General features: G+C 38.7%; 1 protein-coding gene across 13 annotated transcripts in view; it reads left to right on the top strand.

The window, feature by feature from the left end:
- The window catches only part of SUGCT (succinyl-CoA:glutarate-CoA transferase), an 861,069-nt gene that overhangs the window by 410,552 nt on the left and 424,991 nt on the right, over positions 1-25,526 (top strand). For 2 of the 13 annotated variants that reach the window (XM_061415386.1, XM_061415385.1), the window contains exon 13: positions 9,124-9,216. The exons of the other annotated variants lie outside the window; for them this stretch is intronic. In XM_061415386.1, the coding sequence (XP_061271370.1) occupies positions 9,124-9,171 (48 nt within the window). In that variant the 3' untranslated portion in view covers positions 9,172-9,216. The remainder of the gene's footprint in view (positions 1-9,123; positions 9,217-25,526) is intronic. 13 annotated transcript variants of the gene reach the window in all.

Here is a 25,526-nt window from a genome sequence, read left to right as displayed (position 1 = left end):
TTATGATTTCTGCACCTTTCTAAAACGAATATAATTTAGTGATCTCAGTTTTGTGTTGTATTGAATTCTTTTCTTTTTCACATATGTGAATTTTAATTCTCCGAGTTAGCTGTCAGCAACTTGAGGGGAAGGATTACATTTTATATTTTTGTGTAAATCAGTTCAGTTCAGTTCAGTTCAGCTGCTCAGTCATGTCTGACTCTTTGCGACCCCGTGAATCGCAGCATGCCAGGCCTCCCTGTCCATCACCAACAATTTCACTCAGATGACCATTGTATCTACTATTGCGGGCAGGAATCCCTCAGAAGAAATGGAGTAGCCATCATGGTCAATAAAAGAGTACTAAATGCAGTACTTGGATGGAATCTCAAAAACGACAGAATGATCTCTGTTCGTTTCCAAGGCAAACCATTCAGTATCACAGGAATCCAAGTCTATGCCCCAACCAGTAATGCTGAAGAAGCTGAAGTTGGATGGTTCTATGAAGACCTACAAAACCTTTTAGAACTAACACCCAAAAAAGATGTCCTTTTCATTATAGGGGACTGGAATGCAAAAGTAGGAAGTCAAGAAACACCTGGAGTAACAGGCAAATTTGGCCTTGGAGTACAGAATGAAGCAGGGCAAAGGCTAATAGAGTTTTGCCAAGAGAATGCACTGGTCATAGAAAACACCCTCTTCCAACAACACAAGAGAAGACTCTACACATGGACATCACCAGATGGTCAACACCGAAATCAGATTGATACATTCTTTGCAGCCAAAGATGGAGAAGCTCTATACAGTCAGCACAAACAAGACCAGGAGCTGACTGTGGCTCAGATCATAAACTCCTTATTGCTAAATTCAGACTTAAATTGAAGAAAGTAAGGAAAACCACTAGACCATTCAGGTATGACCTAAATCAAATCCCTTATGATTATACAGTGGAAGTGAGAAATAGATTTAAGGGCCTAGATCTGATAGATAGAGTGCCTGATGAACTATGGAAGGAGGTTTGTGTATATATGTATAAGCAAATATATAGTAGTTGATTTGAGTTGTTAGTAAATTTATTGTGGGTTGTTGACTACTTTCAGTTCAATAGTCTAAAACCTAAAGAAATTATCTTGTATAGTTTCTATTAGCTTTGAAAATTTGATGATCACCAGACAATTTAAATAGTAGATCCTCAATCTTTCTATCAGTTGACACATGTTTTTGAACACTTCCGTTGTGTAGATTATTGCAATGGTTATGTTGGAAAGTGGCATGAAACATAAGAGACACTATTTCTGTCATGTAAACATATAGCTACAATCCAGATCATATATGATAGATATAAAATTTGGGAGGCACTCTTTTGTTTGGCCTGGTATGACATTCTGTGAGGAAATTGTTCCTTTTAATTAATGACATAAATTCTGCCCTTTGTAAATATGATATTCCCTGTCTCTCTATTGTTTGGGCTTTTACTTGATACTGGCCTGTTCTAGACTTTCTGCAGGCTTGATTAATTAATTGTGGAAAGAAAACATTGCATTCTAAAACTGTAACTCTTCTTTTGCAACAACTAAGGATGCAGCCTAATAAGACTTGGAATGATTGCTAAATTTAAATTGAGTATGAAAGTAGAGCAAACATTAAAGAAATGTAAGCATCTGGCTGAAACTAATTTAGGAGAAAAATGTAAAGGTTATCATCAGTGTATTTCTGCCTAAAGAGTTTATAATCCAGTTGGAAATTTAGACACACAGAACTTTCTAGTAAGTCAGTTTCCTTTGGTGATGTAATTAAATATTAACATAATGTGATTCAAAGATATCAGTTCAGTTCAGTCACTCAGTCATGTTCGACTCTTTGCAATCTCATGGACAGCAGGATGCCAGGCTTCCTTATCCATCACCAACTCCCGGAGCTTGCTCAAACTCATGTCCATCGAGTCGGTGATGCCATCTAACCATTTCATTCTCTGTCAGCGAATTCAAAGATATAGGCAAGAACAATTATTGTGACTAAGAAAACTGAGTAAAAGACATTGAAGCAGGCCCTTGAAAGGTAGGGTTTTGGTGTGTGAGCTGTCTCAGTTCAGTTCGGTTCAGTTTCTCAGTCATGTCCGACTCTTTGGACCCCATGAATTGCAGCACACCAGGCCTCTCTGTCCATCACCAACTCCCAGAGTCCACCCAAACCCATGTCCATCGAGTCAGTGATGCCATCCAACCATCTTATCCTCTGTCATCCCCTTCTCCTCCTGCCCTCAATCTTTCCCAGCATCAGGGTCTTTTCCATTGAGTCAGCTCTTAGCATCAGGTGGCCAAAGTATTGGAGTCTCAGCTTCAACATCAGTCCTACCAATGAACACACAGGACTGATCTCCTTTAGGATGGACTTGTTGGATCTCCTTGCAGTCCAAGGGACTCTCAAGAGTCTTCTCCAACACCATAGTTAAAAAGCATCAATTCTTTGACACTCAGCTTTCTTTATAGTCCAACTCTCATATCCATACATGACCACTGGAGAAACCATAGCCTTGACTAGACGAACCTTTGTTGACAAAGTAATGTCTCTGCTTTTTAATATGCTGTCTAGGTTGGTCATAACTTCCCTTCCAAGGAGTAAGCGTCTTTTTAATTTCATGGCTGCAATCACCATCTGCAGTGATTTTGGAGCCCAGGAAAATAAAGTCAGCCACTGTTTCCCATCTATTTGCCAAGAAGTGATGGGATCGGAAGCCGTGATCTTAGTTTTCTGAATGTTGAGCTTTAAGCCAACTTTTTCACTATCCTCTTTCACTTTCATCAAGAGGCTCTTTAGTTCTTCTCCACTTTCTGCCATAAGGGTGGTGTCATCTGCATGATATTTCTCCCAGTAATCTTGATTCCAGCTTGTGCTTCATCCAGCCCAGCATTTCTCATGATGTATTCTGCAGCATTATAACTGTGGGGATAGGATGAAGGGGCAGTATGAATATCTGAAAATACCTATTTATTCCTGGAATGTTGAAAAGTCTACTTTGGTGTAAAAAGAAATGGATGAGGGAGGAAGAAAGCGGTAGAAGATAAAACTGAAAAAGTAGCTTGCAGTCTGATTTTGAGAAATGTTCTGTGCCATCCTGAATAGCTCAGAATTCATTCTATTGGGTATTGGCAGGGAGTGAGGAGAGGGTTTTAAGTAGAGGATGGCACAATTGGTTTTATCTCTTAGGATAATTACTCTGAATTTGTCACAGAAGATAGATCGCAAGAACTAGACACTTGAGGTGAGAGAACAATTGAGAGTCTTTCCAAGTAATCGTTTAGGATGGCTACCCATAATCATAAGTTGAAAAGACAACCTACAGAATGGGAAAAATATTTGCCAACATATTTGGTAAGGGGAAATTCTCTTGGACAGAGAAGCCTGATGGTCTACAGTCCATAAAGTCACAAAGAGTCAGTCACAACTGAAGTGACTTAGCACGCACTATCCAAAATAAAGAACTCATGCAACTCAATAGCAAAAAATAATCTAATTAAATAGGACCTGAATAGACATTTTTTCAGAGAATACATATGAATGGCCAACAGGTACATGAAAAGATGCTCAGAATCACTACTCATTAGGGAAATGCAGCTTAAAACCACAATGAGATATGAATTCACACCTGTTAGAATGGTCATCCTCAAAAACACAAGAGATAACAAATGCTGGTGTGAATGTGGAGAAAAAGGAACCCTTGTCCACTATTGGTAGGATTGTAAATTGGTACAGCCACTTTGAGAAACAGCATGGGGTTTCCTTAAAAAATTAAAAATAGAACTACCATATGATGTGGCAGTTCCACTTATGGGAATATATACATAGGAAGCAAAAATACAAACTTAAGTGTATATATGCACCCCCATGTTCATAGAAGCATTATTTACAATAGCCAAAGCATGGAGACAACCTAAGTGTCCATTGATGGTTAAATGGATAAAGGAGTTCAGATTATCTGTCTCTCCATCTATACTCAGCCATAGAAATAAAGAACTCCTACCATTTGTGACATGGATGGATCTTGAAGGCATTATGATAAATGAAGTAAGTCAAACAGAGATAAATACTATATGATCTTATTTATATGTGGAACCTAGAAGAAAACAGTGACACCAAACTCACTTAAAAACAGATCAGATTTGCAGTTACCAGAGGCAAAGCAAGAGGGAGGGAGCATTGGTTAAAGGTACAAACTTAACAGTTATAAGATAAATAAGTACTAGAGATGTAATGTACAACTTGATGACTATAGTTAGCATTTCTTAATGATATATAAGAAAGTTGTGAAGAGAGTATATCCTAAAAGTTCTTGTCACAAGGAAGAATTTTTTCTTCTTACTGTACCTATATGAGATGGTGGATGTTTACTAAATCTATTGTGGCAATCATTTCACAATAGATGTAAATCATGTAAATAGATGTAAATATAAACCATGTTGTATATCTTAATTATGCAGTAATATATGTCTATTATTTCTCAGTAAAACTGGAAAAAATTTGTATTTATAACAGTAGCTCTATTGTCTGATGAAGAGACACTTTAATTGAATTTAAACTGTCCTGGATTGTGTCTGTGACTTTGGGTCATCCAGTACTTTTATGGAATATTAGTGTCTTATATCTTCTCTCCTGATGTTGGTTGCATCTCTTTCTATAAGATGGGAGGATTTGTACTGTAGGTATATCTGTTCTGTGCTTAGTCACTCAGTCATGTCTGACTCATGCAACCCTGTAGCCTGCCAGTCTCCTCTGTCCATGGGGATTCTCCAGGCAAGAATGCTGGAGTCGGTTGCCATACCCTGTGCCAGGGGATCTAGTTATAGCTAGTGATACTAAGTTTTCCTGATCTGTAACAGCCTGGATTTCATCTTCTGTTCAATCACTAGTCTTTTATGAGGTTGCATTTGCTTTGGGGAACAAACTGCTCCATTCCACGCTATGGAAGGAGGAGGAGGCAGATCCAGTCAAGAACTATTTCTTCCTGCCTGAGTGGAGGATGGCTATTGTTGCCCTCACAGTGAGGCATTTGTTATAACAATATCCCGAGACTTACAACCAATAAAGATTCATCCGAGAACCACGTAACCTTTCCCTCTGGAGAAAACATTAAATTTGCGAAAGTGACTATTTGAACATTAAAAAAAAATACATATATACTAACATACTTCTCTTTGGTCCCCAGTTTCATTTCACTCAGCAAGTTCTCTCTGTTAAAGAACTACTGCCACCAGAGTTACAGCTCTTTTCCCTTTTCCTGTTACCCTCATGGGCTCTTCTGCTATCCTGTCAAATGGCTAGACGTTTTGCCAGGTTCCCATACATTTCACCTTTTTTCCTCAGGACCTATTTACTATGTGACTAGAGTTCTCCTGATCTGCCTAGGATGTCTCACTGAAGCATTTCCCTGCCTCCGGCTTTCTCTTTTACTCATTTGGCCTGTTTCCTTTTATTGCCTCTCGTGCCCTTTTTTCCTTCCATGGCAGCCTGCTCTATTCTTTCAGGCTGCAGCGTCCTTGTCTTTGCAGTGACTAGTTCCCTGAAGGCCCCCACTCTGCTGTCTCGGGCCCTCTGCCTTCAAATGGGCATGCTCTCTGGTTGATATGCACTCCTGGGACCCCTCCTGATTATCTGCTTGGGCCACTTTTGTTTTTATAGGTTACATCTTTCTTGCTCTCCCATTCCCCACAGTTTCTGCTGAATTTCCTATTTATTTTTTCTCTAAATATCCCTTCTCTTGGGAGGGAAAGAATTGACTTCCAGGCTGAATGCTACCAGGAATCCTATCATCTCTATAAACATATGTAACCAATACTCACATATAACTTTAAAACATATTTAAGCTCTCTCTCACAAGGTTTGTAAATAGAAAAAATGGTTTAGTTAAATCACAAGGAAGGATACAATCTAATACAGACAGAAAGAGAAATAAATGTATGTTGTGCCAGGTCATAATAAATACTGACAATTCAGACTGATATATGTTCATTCATTCACTGAACATTCATGAATGGGATACTGTATGTGCTAGGTTCTGTGGATTTGAGGCAGTAGAAGACATACTTTCTATCCACAAGAAATAACAGTCTGGGGATTTCCCTGGCAAAATAGTGGTGAAAATTCCATGCTTCCACTGCAGCAGGTGTGGGTTTGATACCTGGTCCAGGAGCTAAGATCCCATCCCATATGCCATGTGGCATGGCCCCCCCCCCCAAAAAAATATATATATATATATATAATAAAAGAGGTAATCATCTACTTGGAAGCACAAACATAAATACGGGTGATTACAATAGAACAGGATGAATGCCATAATATAGGCACATACAGATAATCTTGAGAACACACATAAGAGAGAGAATAATTATGAGCCAGCCCAGGAAGATGCTGCACTGTGGTGGTGCTCAGTTAGCTGGTCTGAGAATGATAGAAAGACTGCTATTTAGTAGGTCAGCGTCACCTCCTGGTCTGCCAGCTGTGAGAGGCCACTTTCAGCTCAGATAAATACTTTATTGGAATCATTAAACTTGAGCTTCAGGCTCTTGGAGAGCTTTATCAAACTTTTAGAGTGCAGATTATCCAGAGGACAAAGGCATCTTTGAGGTGCTTGAGAATTGTTCTGGAGAGGTCATAGATTGGCTTTTCCCCATGTCTCAGCTACACTTTCCCTTCACAGCATGAGAGCAAAGCAGTAACATCTGTTTCTGTGTGACTATCCTGTGAGTCCATTGAAGGGGACAGGCTGTGGTTTAGTGGAGCATGTGACTTGTAAGGAATTTCATATGGAGAGAATTCTACTGTGTGGTTCTGAAATGAGGGAAGAGAGGAAGTTACTTTTATTACTGTGGCATATGAGGCCCCTCTGTCCTGAATTCCTCTTTCTTTTTCTAATTTGTAACCATTTCCTGACTGACATTCAGGTTGTATGCTTTCTCATAAGTTCCCTGATGCTTACATCGGTTCACAGCTAGGGCTGCGCTAGGCTAGCCTGGAGCCTGGTCCCCACACCTGGGCTTATACTAGATTGATCACATGGTGGGGCCTGGCGCTGTCCTGCCAGGGCAGATGGAACAGTTCAACCCTGTGTTCATCTGGCACAATTACCAGGCATTGAAGGGTTTGTCTGACTTGCTCCACTCATTTTCTTTGTCAGCATAACTGAGATCAAAGTCCAAGCAGGATTCATAAATGATAACCTAGAACTTTGCCCAAACACAGAGGCTACTATCTGGGTAATGTCTTCCATTATGCATTTCCCATAGGCAGGGAAGGAAAAGGGCAAATTATGCTTAAGTACAGCCTTTATTATGCTGAACCATTCCCATCCCCCACCACCACATTGTCATATTAATCAATTAGTTCAGGGATTTGAGATTTCCTGACCTAATCACAGGACTTGGGAAAGACTGATTTCTGTTTATATGAAGCTGTGGCTGTGATTACAGACTTGGTACCTGCCTGAGCTCATGTCTGTCATTCTGTACATATTCAGGGTTTGAGATGGTTCTGGCTTTTCTGGGAGTAAGGATGAATGATCTCTGTGTTGGCAAGCAGAGATAATTTACTTCCAGAATGCATTTTGTTCAAAATAATATTGACAAACAATGTTCAGAATGGCAACATAGTTTATGGAAGTAATTGGATGGGTAATAACTTTGGACTTGCATTCCAGACTTTAAAGAATACGTTGTGGTGTTCTGAGTTTACTTTGGTCATATTATACTCTCTTCAGAAATGAGTATTAGTGCCTTAAAGAAAGAAAGGGAAATACGAATTTGTCGGTATGGCCTCGAGTTAGGGAATAACTAGGAATTCACTACGGAGAAGGCAATGGCACCCCACTCCAGTACTCTTGCCTGGAAAATCCCATGGATGGAGGAGCTTGGTAGGCTGCAGTCCATTGGGTCGCTAGGAGTCGGACACGACTAAGCGACTTCACTTTCACTTTTCACTTTCATGCATTGGAGAAGGAAATGGCAACCCACTCCAGTGTTCTTGCCTGGAGAATCCCAGGGACGGGGGAGCCTTGTGGGCTGCTGTCTCTGGAGTTGCACAGAGTCGGATATGACTGAAGCGACTTAGCAGCAGCAGCAGCAGCAGCAGGAATTCACTAAGAGCTATGATTCTCTTAGAAAATAACATTCAGATAACGCAAAGGATTTTTATTTAGTTAGAAAAATTTATATGATTGTTCTCTATATTGGTGTTTTCTTTTAGAGAAAAAGACCAGGAAAGTCAAAGTCGAATGTTACAGCCCTTGGTGAATGCCATTGTATATGCTTAATGTTTTCTTTATCAAGATAATTGTTTTATGATAATAAATGATAATCCCTCAATGGATTTTCAGAAATCACAGCTTGTCCGTGTGACTTCTCATTGTTTTCTGAAAATAGGTATCTATATATTTACCTTTGTATGTGTAGACATATAGCTATTTATATTTACACAGACTGCTATGCACCATTCATGGTGGTGGAGCGCTAAAGTGTAGATTCCTCCCCCACCCCCATTACCTTTATTCAGTTGCCGTGTTATCTGAGTGTGTGCACATCCATCTTCAGGGCTCTCAGCTATGCTGTTTCAAATGTTCTACTTTCTTTCTCAGAAAATGTTGATATGTTTTAGAAATACTGAATATGCCTCCAATCAGAGTAATTCCCATCCCAGGAAGGTGCTTGGAGTAGATAACTCTGGCTAGACCTTCCTGGTGGACTCTTGTTGAACTTGACACTTGACTTCTTTGGGTCTCACCTTCCTAACCTGTAAAATGGTGATAATAATGACTATCATAAAGGGTCTTTTAGAAAGATTAAAATAAAAGAGATCATGTATAAAGAATGTAATGTTTTGAACTCTGGCTCTGGTGTCAAGCAGATGTGGGTTTGAATCCTGACTCTTCTATGTAAGAGCTGTGTGTGTGTGTGTGTGTGTGTGTGTGTGTGTGTGTGTTCGGTCGCTCAGTTGTGTCTGACCCTTTGTAACCCCATGAACTGTAGCCTGCCAGGTTCCTCTGTCTATGAGATTTCCCAGGTAAGAATACTAGAGTTGGTTGCCATTTCCTCCTCCAGGGGATCTTCCTGACCCAGGGATCAAAACTGCATTTCCTGCATCTTCTTTTATTGGCAGGAGGACTCTTTACCACTGCGCCACCTGGGAAGCCCAAAAGCCGTGTAACCTTGGGCGATGCATTCAATTTTCTGTGCTTCAGCAATAAATTAGGTAAGGCGTGTAAAGAGCATAGAGCCTGGCACATAGTAAGTACTCAGTAAATACTCACTGTTATTATTAAAGGCTAAAACTATGCAGTTGTTAACTTTTTTATGATGAACCAACAAGAAAACCATGTCTAAGTCCGCTGCTGTGCTGTGCTTAGTCCTATCTGGCTCTTTGTGACCCCATGGACTGTAGCCTGCAAGGCTCTTCTGTTCATGGAGATTCTCCAGGCAAGAATACCAGAGTGGGTTGCCATGTTCTCCTCTAGGAGATCTTTCCAACCCAGGGATTGAACCCAGGTCTTCTGCACTGCAGGCAGATTCTTTACCATCTGAGCTACCAGGGAAATCCAAGAATTTTGGAATGGGTAGCCTATCCTTCTGCAGGGGATCTTCCTGACCCAGGAATTGAACCAGGGTCAAGAACCAGGGTCTGCCACATTGCAAGCAGATTCTTTACCAGCTGAGCTACAAAGGAAACCCATGGCTAACTCTGAGGGTGAATGATTTCTCTAAACTTACTCTAACAACAGATCTGAAGAGTCTGGTGGCATATCAAATAGCATTTTCATTCATTTATAACATGCCAACTTTGTGAGGGAATGAGTGTATTCGTAGGTTTGAGCTAGAAGTGTGATTACATGTATTTATCTTAAAGACACCTGGAATCATTTAGCTTGTCCATGTTTCAGAACTCTTCTATGATAAATATGAGAGTTAATCAGCATTTGTAGGGTTACAACCTCTCTATTACTGTGTTTTGCTGTGTGGATGATTTTAATGACCATTGTTTTAAGAGTAAAACTGAATTTTCTATTTCAGATTAAAAAAAATCAGACTTTTGTAGAAGAGATGTATCACATTTATTGATAACTGCAGTCTGCAGAAAACTGTGTCCTTTCCTTTGCCAAATGTTTTTCAGTTTCTCACATACTTTCCCACCTTCCCATAGTTCTGCTTCTGAGCCTCCTAAGGGATTTTCCTTCTTCCAGGATTTCTTTAATTCATTTTGCCTGCCTTCCAGATACACTTAGCTAAAAGCTTAGTGTTTGTTCATTTCACTCTCAGGCCTAATAGTTCCTCATCTTGACCACCCCTCCGCCCAAATCATATTTCCATGACTTCTTTCTGTATGTCCTATCCCACTAGACTGTGCTCTTCTTTCATAAAGCATATATTTTTATATATTACATAATTGTGGTCACTTCAAATGAATCACTTCCTCATGTCTGTAGGAATGACCTGGTCTCCTAAATGATGTTTGATAGATGACTTCAAACTTTGGTGGTGCTGCCTATACTCCTCCCTTTGGCATAAGCTATTAGCGTATCATTTTCTGAAGTAGAATGGATATTCATGAGCCCCTGGAGCTGGCCTAGTCCTAATATCCCACATACTTCATGGCCAAAAAACAAAGCATAAAACAGAAGCAATATTGTAACAAATTCAATAAAAATTTTTTAAAAAATGGTCCACATGAAAAAGATCATTAAATAAAAAGACCGATGGACTTCATCCCTTTCTGATAAAATATTTCTGGGGTAGGACCGGAGATTTTGCATTTCTAACATTGTTTTGAGAATGGATTATATTTGAAAGTACATGATATCTGAGCACTATCTGATTGTTAAAGTGCTCTGTACCTTCATATCTCTGTGTGGCTTTACATGTATTGTGATTGATCTTGTAGGATTTTCCCAAATCTTGTAATTCTTGTAATTCTCTTCTCAGATTCCCAAGTCAAATGCAACCTCTTCAGTGATCTTTTATGATTGCCTTAGTCAGGGCATGCCCATGGAACAGTTGTTTTATGGTCTGTTCTCTCCAATTTCTTAGCAATTTATTTTCCCTCTTATAGTACTTACCACTGCCAATTCTATATAAAGGGTGCATGTCTTGGCTTTGCTACCAACATATAAACTCTTTGAAGGCCAAGGTTTTGTTGGTACCCTACCCAGATTCCCTTGGAATTCACTTTATTACTTCTGTGTATCCATCCTCCAGTACACTTTGATCCTACCAACGTGAACTTGTAACTTTCTTCAGAGGACCAAACTTGAACTACTAGGGCCATTTCGCTCAGACATGTGGAGAGCTGGAATTGTCTGAAGTTTACATCCTCAGCAGAGTGACCTGCAGCTAAGTGACTGATGGAACAATATGACAGCCCAGCTCCCCTTCCTTGGGTGCTCCACAGCACTCACAAGATTGGGCTGAGGCAGGGGCCTCATTTGAAATCAAACCTGTGTTTGACTTCTTCCTCTTCCCTGTCCTGCTTTTCTTACTCCCTTAGTGGATTTCTCCTGAGAGCACTTTCTTAATAAATCACTTGGAAGGTGTTGTGTAAGTGCTTGTTGAATGAATGAGTGCTAGAAAAGATGTAGATTGTCATAGTTAGAAGCATGAACCCTGGAGCCAGAATGCCAGGTTTAAGTCAGAGTTCTACCACTTACTGGCTCTGAGAGCTTGGGCAAGTTATTTGGCCTCTTTGTACTTCAGTTTCTTTATCCATAAAGTGGAATTAAAATGGTACATCAGGTTGTTATGAGGATTAAATAAATGCATGTTTGTAAAGCACTTAGAGTGTTTCCTGGCTTAGAGTAAATGTTAATTAAGTGTTTGTAAAAGACAAATTACGGAGAAGGCAATGGCACCGCACTCCAGTACTCTTGCCTGGAAAATCCCATGGACCGAGGAGCCTGGTAGGCTGCAGTCCATGGGGTTACTAAAAGCCGGACACGACCGAGTGACTTCACTTTCACTTTTCACTTTCATGCATTGGAGAAGGAAATGGCAACCCACTTCAGTGTTCTTGCCTGGAGAATCCCAGGGACAGGGGAGCCTGATAGGCTGCCGTCTATGGGGTCACACAGAGTCGGACACGACTGAAGCAACTTAGCAGCAGCAGCAGCAAAAAAACAAATTAAATAAAGAATGTTTTGAAAGAAAGTAAAGAAAACATAAATAAGTGGAAAGACATACTGTGTTCATTGACAGGAAGACAATATTGTTAAGATGACAATACTACCCAAAGTGATCTACAGATTCAATGTAATCCCTATCAAAATCCTATTGGCAATTTTTTTTTTCCAGAAATAGAAAACCCATCCTAAAGTGACTTTGAATAGCCAAACTAATCTTAAAAAGAACAAATATGGAGAATTCACACTTCCCAATCTCAAAATTCACTACCAAACTATAGTAATCAAAACAGTGTGGTATTGGCACCAATGGAATAGAATAAAGAGCCAAGAAATAAACCCTCACATATGTGATCAGGTGACAAGTGTGCCAAGACCATTCAACAGAGAAAGGACAATCTTTTCAACAGAAGTTCTGGATATCCACATGCAAAAGCATTAAGTTGGGCCCTTACCTAATGCCTTATAAAATTAACTCAAAATGGATCAAAAAATTAATGTGTTATGACAGAATATAAAACTCTTAGAAGAAAACATAGGGGGAAACCTTCATGACTTTGAATTTGACAGCAATACCTTGGTTATGATACCAACAGCATAGGCAACAGAAGAAAAAATAGATAAAATGGATTTCATTGAAATGAAAAACTTATACATCAGAAAGTACTATCAAGTGACAGACAACCTGTAGAACTGGAGAATATATTTGAAAATCATATATCTGATAAAGGATTAATATCCCAAATACATAAAGAATTCCTACAATTCAACCACAGAAAAACAACTGAATTAAAAAAATGGATGAAGGACTTGAATACACATTTCTCTGAAGAAGATAATACAAATCATCAAAAAACAGATGAAAAAATACTCCACATTATTATGCATTAGAGAAAAGTAAATCAAACCTGTATATTGTCACCCTGCTTATTTAACTTATATGCAGAGTACGTCATGAGAAACTCTGGGCTGGATGAAGCACAAGCTGGAATCAAGATTGCCGGGAGAAATATCAATAAACTTAGATATGCAGATGACACCACCCTTATGGCAGAAAGTGAAGAGGAACTAAAGACCCTCTTGATGCAAGTGAAAGAGGAGAGTGAAAAAGTTGGCTTAAAGCTCAACATTCAGAAAACTAAGATCATGGCATCCGGTCCCATCAATTCATGGCAAATAGATGGGGAAACAGTGGAAACAGTGGCTGACTTTATTTTAGGGGGCTCCAAAATCACTGCAGATGGTGATTGCAGTCATGAAATTAAAAGACACTTACTCCTTGGAAAGAGTTATGACCAACCTAGATAGCATATTCAAAAGCAGAGACATTACTTTGTCAACAGAGGTCTGTCTAGTCAAGGCTATGGTTTTTCCAGTCTTCATGTATGGATGTGAGAGTTGGACTATAAAGAAAGCTGAGCACTGAAGAATTGATGCTTTTGAAATGTGGTATCGAGAAGACTCTTGAGAGTCCCTTGGACTTCAAGGATATCCAACCAGTCCATCCTAAAGGAAATCAGTCCTGAATACTCATTAGAAGGACTGATGTTGAAGCTGAAACTCCAATACTTTGGCCACCTGATGTGAAGAACTGACTCATTTGAAAATACCCTGGTGCTGGGAAAGATTGAGGGCAGGAGGAGAAGGGGACGACAGAGGATGAGATGGTTGGATGGCATCATCGTCTCAAAAGACATAAGTTTGAGTAAACTCTGGGAGTTGGTGATGGACAGGGAGGCCTGGTGTGCTGCAGTTCATGGGGTTGCAGAGTCTGACATGACTGAGCAACTGAACTGAACCGAACTGAAATCAAACCCACTATGAAATGCCACTTCATATCCATCAGGATGGCTATTATTAACAAAGAAATAAACAAATAAAATAGAAAATAACAAATTGGTGAACATGTGGAGAAATTGGAACTCTCATGCTAAGTGGTGGAATATAAAATGGTACAGCTACTGAAGAAAACATAGCAGTTTTTTCAAAAAGCCAAACATAGAATTATCATCTGCTCCAATAATCCCTCTCCTAATTATATATCCCAAGGAATTGAAAACACTCAGACAGATATTTGCACACCAATGAGGATAGCAGCATTATTCACAATAACCACAAAGTGGAAACAACCCAAGGGTCCGTGAACAGATGAAGGTATGAACAAAAGGTTGTATATGATAGAATATTATTCAGCCATAAAAGGGAATGGAATTGTAATACACGCTACAGCATGAATGAACTTTGGAAACACTATGCTCAGTGAAATGTCAGACACCAAAGGGCAAATATTGTATCATTCCACTTATGAGGTACCTAGGATAGGCAAATTCAGAGACAGAAAGTAGAATAGAGGTTAGGAGGGGAAGGGGAGGTGGGGAATAGTGTTTAATGGATATAAAGTTTCTGTTTAGAGTATTAGAAAAAAACTTTTAGAAATATATAGTGGTGATGTTTATACAACATTGTGCATATATTTAATGCAACTGTATACTTAGAAGTGGCTAAAATGGTAAATCTCATGTTCTATCTATTTTACCAGAGTGAAAAAAAAATGCATTAACTCTTGCCTTCCACTTTGCTGTTCCTGTTCTGTCTCTGGGACTTTGATATCTGTCACACTAATGTTTCTTTCCTTTCTCATAAAAGAAGTCCGTGTAAGTTGTCTATGAGCCTTTAAACAAAGTTTCTGTAGAGCTGTAAAGTTTTAAACATTCAATTAAAAGCAGACAAACAAAAGATCACTGTGGATAAACATGAATAAATAAGGGAATAATTAGATTATTGGAAAATTCTTTAGGTTTAGTCAGAATTTGCAATAACCCCATGAGTGCAATGAGTCCGGTTTAATTATTGATGCCATAAAGCAGTCCACGCCTAGAGTTTTTTTCAGCTTTACCGTTTATGATTTTATAAAAGCTATCCATATGGGTCCAGTTGGTTTGGGCTCATAGGCAAATTGGTCTCCAGCCAGATACTCCATCTTCTTATGTATCACACACCTCTCCACAGAGCTGAAATGTTCCCCTGAAGAGAAACTTTAAAAAAGCCCACAAACTCTAATTTAGATTTGGCAATCACTAGGCTGTGGTGTTTGAGTGTTTTAGACTTAGCAATAAATAGTGTTTTAAAACTTCCAATGTCTGTGTCTTAGTTGCTGTGCTTTCTGTATCTACAGTCAAAAGCCCTAGATGTAAGAATAATTAAATCGCACAAGAATAAATTAAATTACTCATTGGTTAAGATGGTCCTTCCCACCCCATAGCCTGGAGAAGGACATGGCAACCCACTCCAGTATTCTTGCCTGGAGAATCTCCATCGACAGAGGAGCCTGGCGGACTTCAGTCCTTGGGGTCAAAGAGTCGGACATGACTGAGCAACTAAGCACAGTGAAGTGAAATGAAAGAAAGGAAGGAGAGAAGGTGCATTTGTGTGTGAGATAGTGTTCCTCAAGAAAACCAGTTTATATTTGACAAGTCTCCATAAAGTTTATTCTGACCTATTTTTGCCTTTGCCTCTCATACTGTTACATCTTTACCTTAAGACTCTTTAATCTTCATTTGAGCGGTGCAGTGTTGAGGGATCTGGGGGACAGAGGACTGACTCATTCAAACATACGACATTTTACATCAAATTTCTTTAAAAAGAATATGATGGGGGTAAAAGAACAAATTCCATATAGCAGCTTTCCAAACTTCAGCCAGTCTCACATTTATTTCACACAAAACTCCTTTAATTCCTTTCTGGAACAAGATAAGGTATGAAAGAGACAGAACAATAATCTGTCAAATTGTTTAATACAAAACATTTTAGGCCTTGGACATGTCATATTATATTTGCTACTTAGATTCACACCACCTTTTCTACTGTTGTTGGTCTAGGGTTCTTAGGTGAAAGGGCAGTTTGGTATAAATTACACTGTTAAAAACATGTTGATGTTACTGGTGGATCTGTTCTTGTAGTGTGTGAATATAATATATCTGCCCATCCCTTGTATATGGAGTCAACAGTGGCAAGACATGAGTGGTAGGTATAGCTAGACTGACCATGTGAACGCTTAGTCAATACCCACTGGCTAAAATGTGAGCGTTTGGAGAGGGTACACACACACACACACACACAGGCTGTGTGTATTTATGTATACATTTCCCCCACTTTTTGGGTGGAGGACCTTACAAACAATGACATGGCCACTGAACAGAGAGACAGGAAAAAGAATGGCCACATGGGAAAGGGCAGCATCTAAGTATAAGTTGTAAAACTGGTTTCTTAGGTTTTCTTGGTCTTTTCACAGGAGGCAGAGAATCATTCTCACAAAGAGTTAACAGTATCAGAGCATCCTCCCTTCTGGCAGGCACAGAACTGGAAAGTCTCTTAGGAGTGATATATCTTAAGTTAAGTGGAAATCCTATACCCCAAGGATCTTAGATTCCTGATTAGAGATTATACTGAGAGAGACAAATTAGTTATTTCCACCCAGCTCTCCAAAGCTCACTTTGTATCGACAATTCGAAGTAAACCTTATATTTATTCACCTTCATTGAAGAGCTTGCACAGTGGAAGTTTGTTGATGTGCAGTGAAATCCCTAGTGGGAAATTACTAGAACTCACAAGATGAGGAATATTTGTTTTCAAATGGAGTTTTAAATTGACCTTGATAGTTTTCAATGTTTCTTAATTAGTGTTTGCAAATCTGCTGATTTTACGAAAAATCTGTTTCTTGCTGTATTAGAGTATAGCATCACAACAAAATTAGCATTCCATATGTTGTTTTGTTAAACATACTTGGTGACTTTCTTTAAAATCCCTTGGGAAATGTTTTGAAATTTGTTGAAACAAACATGCAACACTTGAAATTAAATGGTGATTATCACCACATTGTCCTTTCTTTAAAGCATTGCCGCTATTTGGACTCAGTGAGGAATGCTATCATTGAACACATTTTCTGCAGAAATTACTCTCAAATGGGTAAGACCTAGATACAAGCCTTTTTGCCTAAGTAAGTGTAGATTGCTACAGAATTCTAGTAATGCCATGACACCATGATGAAGCACATTTATTTTGCCAAAGGCTGGAGTGGCAAAAACCATCTATAAAAGCCTTTATGAGGGTATTCTCTTCTCTAAATGCAAAGAGAAAGTTCAGTTCCCTTTTCCTAAAATCTTCTTCAGAACATCTGAGTAGAAACAGAAGAATATATTTCATCTGATATTAGAGAACTGAATTGCCTCTCATTGATAGTACTAATCATTAACAGTTACTCATTTATTGAAAGTGAGATGTGGAAAGAGTTGTCGTGTGTCTGTCTTCACTTTAGGCTTACCGTTTAAGTCAACTTAGATTTGGTAGTGAACACTGAACATCTACTATATGCCAGTAATTGTGCAAGGAGCTAAAGTTACTGACAGAAATAAGACACGATGGCATGAAAGGTTCTGCTCTGTGAACATCATAGCTTAGCTGAGGAGATAACAGTTACCACACTATAGTTGGGGGGAGGGGTTCAGGGAAGAGTTCAAAGAGGAATAGGTGCTTAAACTTAAAAGGTGAATGTAAGGTTATCAGGTTGGAAAAGCAGGAAAGAACATTCCAGGATGAGCGACTGACCCATATAAGGCACTGAGGTTTAAAGGCTGCAGGATGTCAGTGTGATGGTAATTCATTCTGTGTGGCTAGGCAGGGTGCTTAGGATGGGCGCTGAGGAAAATGTATTTGGTAAAGTAGATGGATGTTTTCTGCCCTGCTGAGGACCTTGAACTTCATCTTGTAGGATACAGAAGGCTAAAAAAATTTCAAGAAGGGACAGAAATTAAGCAGTGTTGTGTGAGCAGAATGTGAGGACACTGAAGACACCAGTATTAGTTAAGCTATTTTTAATCTCAACTTTTATTATTTTTTAATTTCTTGTTTGTTGGCCATATGGCATATGGGATCTTAGTTCCTTGACCAGGGATCAAACCTGTGCCCCCTGCGTTAGAAGTGCAGAGTCATAACCATTGGACTGCCAGGGAAGTCCCAAGGAGCTATTTTAACAGTCTTGAAAAGGATCCTGAAATCTGTGTCTCTTGCATCTCCTGCATTGGCAGGCAGATTCTTTACCAACTATGCCACCTGGGAAGCAGAATCATAACAGTGGGAATTAACAGGCTGTCCTTTTTAGGTCTGAGAGAGACTTAGGAAGAAGAACCAATTTAACTGTAAAGAATGAAGGCCGAGAGAGTCCCAATGAATCCCAAAGTCTGTGGTGTGCTAATTGAGTGGGTAGTAGCATCATTTGTTGTTAGGGAACATAGTAGAGATTTGAGAGAAAGTAAATGAGGTCTGGCTTGGACACGATGAATTGAAGGTTAGAGTGGATTGTATTGGAAGTGTGTTTTTTCCTTGGTTCTGATAGATAAACCAAGCATTTCCTCCCCTTTTCTTGATGAGTTAAGGCTTTTATTGGGTTGGCCAAAACTTTCTTTCGAGTTTTCTAATGTTACAGAAAAGCCCAAAAGAAATTTTTGGCCAACCCAATACTTTCTATGAGAGACGGGTCCAGGAAAGTGGGTGGGATTTAATGCTTGCCGCCACTTGCATTATCCACATGGCACTGAAGGAGCTCTTGTCCTTATCTGTGGCTTCCATCCTGTGCTCACATAAAGATTTGTTAAAATTTTAGCTGTTTTCTTCCTAACTGCTGTCACTCACCTCATCTTCCTCTGCTTTGCCAAAGGAAAAATAGTTTCTTTGACTCATTTCTCCTCAGAAGGGCTTTTCAATTCTTTGGAAATTGGTTCTGGTTGTCTTGATACTTCAGCTCTAAGATGTGCTCAAGAAAAATCATTGTAAACTTTTTTGGCTTTTTCTCCTTATGAGGGTAAGGACCTCTTGTGCTTTTTTATATCCTAAGTGGAATCATGAAATCAATTCTGACAACTAAAACATTGAAAATTATTTTTGAACATGAAAAACAGAGTTGTGGACAGCTGCTGGCAGGTAATTAGATCAAATAAAAAGTAGTCTTTCTATGACGTCAAAGAGATAAACTTGGTGGTATCAGTACTCAAAAATTCATAATAGAAATCTGGCTACACTTAATAGGCTTTTCTCAATTATTCCTCAGATCAGGACTATTTCCATTAAGCTGTAGTTACCTACTGTTTCTCATACCTATAATACCTTGAAGACACCTTGCAACTAAGGGTAAATAAAGCAAAATGCAAAACAAAACAAAACTGTGGTGTGTTCCTAAACCATTAATAATTTAATGTGGACTCATTGGTTTGGAAACTCGTATTATGACAATTCAAAACCTATTTGAGCCAACAGAAAAGTAGAAGAGGTAGTTTGACACATACATGTTTTTCTCTGCAAATTAGATTGGAAGGGGGATATGGTCAGCAAATTTTTTCTGTAAAGAGTCAGCCAGATTATAAATATTTTAGGTTTTGCAGGCAGTACGGTCTCTATTTCAGTTATTCTGTTGCAAATTAACTTTGCTGTAGTAGAACGTAGCATCTATAGACAGTAAAAATGAATGGATATGATGGATTCCAATAAAATTTTCTTAACAAAAGCAGGCAGTAGCTGGATTTGATGTAAGGACTGCAGTTTGTTGGCCACTGACCTAGAGAATTGATACAGATAATAGGGTGTACCACATTTCCACTCTGGCAATGGCAGTCAATCTATATCACAGATTTTTACAAAGAAACTCATTGAACCCAAGGCTAATCTACGTAATGAATCAGAATATTTGCCTATGAGACATAGATCCTATTCTTTGCTATGAATGACACTTAAAAGCAGTAACAAATGTCTACTGCATGGTCACTCCTTTATGAAACAAGCCAAGGAATCAATTATTACATAAGTAGGGTGAGTGGTTAAGTAGTGTAAGTGTATACACAGTATGTATATATAAATATGCCACTTTAAAAATATGTATGGTAGGAGAAGGGATCATACTTGAAATTGTTTTATATGAGAATTCATTTCAATTTATTTCATTTACTCATCTTAAGTTATGAATCAAAATCTCAGTATCTTTTCTTGTTAGAGTTATGTCCTTTTCCTTAGACTACCAGTTGGCATCTTGAGAATGAAGATAATTGCATGATGTGAAAAAGGCTTAATATTTCTAAGCCCTGCTCTCCTATAGGATGGCCTCCTATAGGAGGGACTGGGGCTAACTTTCTGTACCCAAGGATGGATTGACTCAGATATCCCTAAAGGTTAATTTTCCTTTCTGCTAGTGAACCAGACACTCCAAGAGACATATTTATTAATTCAGACAAGACTTTTCATCTACTGACAAGGAAGATAATTTTCCAACTTCCAAAAGGCCCAATTTTATTCTGGTCTAGATAAAAAGCACTTGCTGACTGTGTTCTCTTAGAAGTTAAGCCATGCCTAATTTCCTGTTCCCTAGGAAGAATGGTGACCCAGAATGGATGACCAAGCCCTTCAACTAGAAAAAACTGGATTCTGCAGAAGTAGGATGAACACTGGATATATGTTGTAGATGTAAGCAGGGAATATTTTCAGGGCTGCTTTGAAAGCGGTTGAAGAACAGTCATAGTTCATTGTTATCATCTTCCCACATCCCCTTTTAGCAGTATTCTCCCAAATCTTTATTTTAGTCATCCACTCTTAAAATTCTAATACACAGTTCTTGTCCCTCAGATCTTTTTTATCCAGACACTTTCAATACCTAGTCTCTGCTCATAGTCACATTGGGCAGAATCTGTTAGTGAATTAGTTCACAAAACACATTGATGACTCAAAGTGACTAAATTGTGATGTTGTTTAGGTGGATGCTGCAATGTAAAAGGGAATGTGGTTTTGATTAAAGGAATAAAGGTCTAATGGTGGAAAATTTTTTATTGGGGCATAGGCTATCACCATCATATCTTATATTGGTTCATATCTTATGTTGGTTCATTTTTTCTTTCATTCAGCAGATCTTTATTGAACATCTGTTATATTTGAGGCACTCTTTGAGTCCTGTACTGGCTTTGCTTTAGGTGGAAGCTGAGGTGATTTGCCCTAGTCTTTGCGAGGATCATCACACCCCTGCTCTGCTCAGATCCTCCCCCACTGCAATCAGCAGAGTTTCCAAGGTTGAACATGAACTCCCCCAGGTTACTTCTCTCATCTTATTTCATGCCTCTGTCCAGCATCTGCTCCAGCCCCATTGACCTGCTTGATGTTCTTCAAGCCAACTAAGCAAGCTCATGTTTAGGAATCTTGCGTTTGCTGTTCTTTCTGTTTAGAATGCTCTTTCTGGAGATATCCATGGGGCTTATTCCCTTATTTTATTCAGGACTCTGCTCAAATGTCACCTCAACAGAAAGGCTTTATTTGATATGGTGTTACTCCTTAATTCTCTGTTCTCTTTTCTTGCTTCATTATTTTCATAGCACTCATCATCACCTGGCATTATACATATTTATACTGAGTGTGGCTTTTCTCTTTGCTAGCATATAAATGTAAACTCCATAAAGTCAGGCATTTTATTTTGTTCCCTGTATTATTAGCACCTAAAAGAGCCTGGGCATAATATACATTCAGTCAATTTTTAGATTGTTCAATGACTCTCCTTCCCTTGGATCATTTACAATCCAGTCTTCTTAATCTTCGGTTTGTATCTTTTGTCCAAATAAACAAGGAATAGCATTACTATACCATAAGTTATCTGTTCAGGGAATTTAATCATAAGAAGTCTCTGTTACTTACCGAAGACACAACTAATATTAGATCCGTGAAGTTCCTTTCCTGGAGCCCTGTTTTTAAGATATTTGGCCATTGTGACTTTGGTTCAGCTCTGTTGTTATTTTTACATGGTGCTAATGTGTTCCTGACATATTTCAGAGACCAGGCTTGTCATTTACTTTGAGGGGTCCCATGAATTTCTCTCTTACACTTTTGAAATGAAATTTCAGAATCGAATCAAATTTATTGTTTCAATCAAACTGGATTTGATTTACAGATGTCTGATCCCTTAAAAACAGATCTAAAAAAAGAAAGCTTCCATCAACTTCAGTTCCTGTTTTCTTGTCTCCTCCAAACAAGAACTAAGGACTTTCTACAAGACATTTTCCATAAGACTTTATTGTGTTAAAAACATCGGTGCATGTTAAACCTAGCACGTTGTACTTGCCTGTGTTTCAAGGTTTGTTTCATCAGGGAAGTAGTATAATCCACAAGTAAGTTGTGTATGCCTTTCAGAATGTGATTATTGCTCATAAAAATGGTTTTAATTGAAAATTTTATGTCATGGATAGCCTATAGCAATCTTAGATGCACATACCTATATTTATGTGTCTATAATTTATTTTTTAAGATTCCCTATACAACACTATTTTGAAATTACTAAAGGGGTTTTCTTTCTTTTTTTGTTATTCATCTGGGTAACTTAAAAAATATTGCTGTTATATTCAACTATTGGCATGGTTGCAGGCAACTAAAAGCTTAAGAAAATTATTCCCCATCTGTCCCCCCCAAAAGCCACATCTTAAAAGGTCACAAAAGGAAACACACAATTCAAATAATCTCCATGCTGTATCTGAGATTAACTTGGACACAGATGTTTTAACTTACAGTTTGATCTGGCGTAATATATACATTTAACAAAATCCTGTTTTGTATTGCTTCTATAAACACTGAAGTCTGATAAAAGTGTATTGATTTTTCTGCTATTTAAGAGCTTTTGAACCAGTGCTTAAAGCAAGTTGTCTCCAAGGCCTAAATTAACTCTTTCAGCTTTTGACGATGGTTTCCGTGTAGGGGTATGTGTGTATACATGCAAGTATGTGTTTGTTTATGCTTGAAATGGATTAGAATGGCAAACCGTTTTGTGGTCTGCAATATTTTACTTGCTGGGGATAATCATTAGACTTTGTTCTTGATTTCTTTCTTAGAAGATGAAATGATTCAACACTGTTCATTACTGCTCATTTCCTAACCACACTGTAATCATTACAGGCCTAGATATTATCTGAACAGTTACTGAAAATATTAATGCAACATGAATAGGGTTTTCCTCTCTCACTCTGAGCATTTAAATATGGATATCATACTTCTCCTCTTAGTCCTTCTGCCTTTTGTCCAACTGATCTTAATATGAGAACCTTGAAGGAAGCAACTCAGGGAACATGAATCCAGTTTATCTGTCTTGCTTTCAAAGTTATTCTTGCACTGTCTTCCTTCTTGGCCAACATTCTAATACAGTAAAGCCTTCCTGCATATGAGTGAGTTCCATTCTGAGAGCAATTTCATAAGTCCAGTTTATTCCTAAATCCAACAAAGTTAGCCTAGGTACCCAACTTTTACAGAAAACTCCAGACGCATGAAGTGACTTACATGATTGGACACACAACGCATGCTCACATCTTTGACAGTTCTCAACTTGAAGGTTCCTACGTAGCAGATTTACTGTATATCACAAGGTAGCTTCTCACCCTTGAGCAGTAGCGTGGAAGCCACCACAACTGCAAGTAGGCTTCTCCAAATTATGCATCTTCAAATTAGAATTGTGATAACTCCTGGGGAAAAAGATATCCCCAAATTGAAAATATTAAAAGAAATATAAAATTCAGCAGCAATACAACCTTTTGAAGGTACAGAGACTTTTGCTAAGAGGAATCTCTTAGGATAGTTTCAAAAGATAGGTTTTGAACTAGATAAGACACTTTCTCATATGAGGGCCTATTGGACTTTGTCATTTACCAAAAGTCTTCACACAAATGATTTCATCTGAGCCTGAATATAACCTTCTGAAGTAGATGTTTTAGAGATTCCCACATCGCAAATGATGATGACGCAGTCTCTGAGAGCGGCTACGTGGTGAGGCAGGACCTTAAAATCTGCATTTATTCTTTTTCACTAGGCAGAAAGCTCACATCTCTCTGGATATAATGGACAAACAAGCATTTAATTTAGTGGAAAGTTAATGAAATGACTATTTTGTGATGTTGGACCACATTTCTTCATTTTTAAATTAGTCATCTGGGTACAAAGTAAGCATACAGGTAATAAGACTACTTATCTATCAGTAAATATATTTATCTTATCAGTCTTATACACACATACACACATGCACAAACACCTCTAGACCAGGGGCAAAAGCAAATGCAAAACCCCAAACTAGAAATCTATAAAGTTTCTTAGAAAGTATTCTCTCTACCTTAAAAATCTCTTGGGACTTCCTGGTGGGCCAGTGGCTAAGACTCTGTGCTCCTAATGCAGGGGGCTCAGGTTCCATGCCTGGTCAGGGAACTAGAGCCTAAATTCCACAACTAAAGGTCCTGCATATAGCAACTAAAGACCTGACACAGCCAAGTAAATAAATAAATATTAAAAAGAAAAGGATTACAAAAGTGTTTTATATACATATATGGAGATTTTCTTTCATTTACATTTTCTAAAATGAAAGTGTCTTCGTTTGGCAGAAAACCCTTAAATTCCTCAGTGACGGAATTCTATCAGCAACAGTAGAAGGGAAGATAGTAGTGTAATTCTGAAGGATGTGGGTTTAAATCCTGGCTCTGTGACTTACTAGCTGTGTGATCTTGAGTAAGTTAACTTTTCTCTATGATCCTTAGTTCTTATCTGCACAACATAAATAATAGCAACTATTTTGAAGGATGTTTAAAAGATTGAAGGGAATATACGTATTGGCCAAGATGATTTTAAAAAATCGAGTGTTTAATGTATGGAAGGAATAGGACTGTGGATCCTGAAAATCATCGTGGAACATTTATACTACCAGGGATGTGTAACTCCATTACCTGAAATGCCAAGTAAGGGAGATGACATATAGAGGGCAGGAAGTTTACACTGAAAGGAGCTGCAGAATCCTAAAGTGAAAGTGAAAGTGAAGTCGCTCAGTCGTGTCTGACTCTATGTGACCCCATGGACTAACCTACTAGGCTCCTCCGTCCATGGGATTTTCCAGGCAAGAATACTGGAGTCGGTTGCCATTTCCTTCTCCAGAGGATCTTCCCGACTCAGGGATCGGACCCAGGTCTCCTGCATTGTAGGCAGATGCTTTACCATCTGAGCCACCAGGAAGTCAATAGAATCCTAAAGGGATACCTATCCCTCATTTTCCTCCAGTGGTTGAAGAACCTTTGGCAAAGTCACCATTCGCCTGATCAGTTACGTGTGAAAAATCAGCCTTTGGCTCAATATCTCTTCCCATGTGTCTTTGACTTACACTTGTTCATTTTACCCACTAAACTTGCTTTTATTATCTCTGGCTCCTTAGAGCCAGCACATCTCTGCAGGAATGAGCTGGATCTGATTTGGATTCTCACATCTCTGACAGAACTGTCAGCTTCATTTCCATCACAAAATCTTGGTTGCCTGTAAGGGTGTCAGAACTTGATGTTTCCCATTCTGGGTTGAATTGGCA

Source organism: Bos javanicus, chromosome 4 (assembly GCF_032452875.1).
Source record: "Bos javanicus breed banteng chromosome 4, ARS-OSU_banteng_1.0, whole genome shotgun sequence".
Taxonomy (NCBI): domain Eukaryota; kingdom Metazoa; phylum Chordata; class Mammalia; order Artiodactyla; family Bovidae; genus Bos; species Bos javanicus.
The sequence above is the reverse complement of the archived record's forward strand: the minus strand, read 5'-3'. Positions and strand labels throughout refer to the sequence as shown.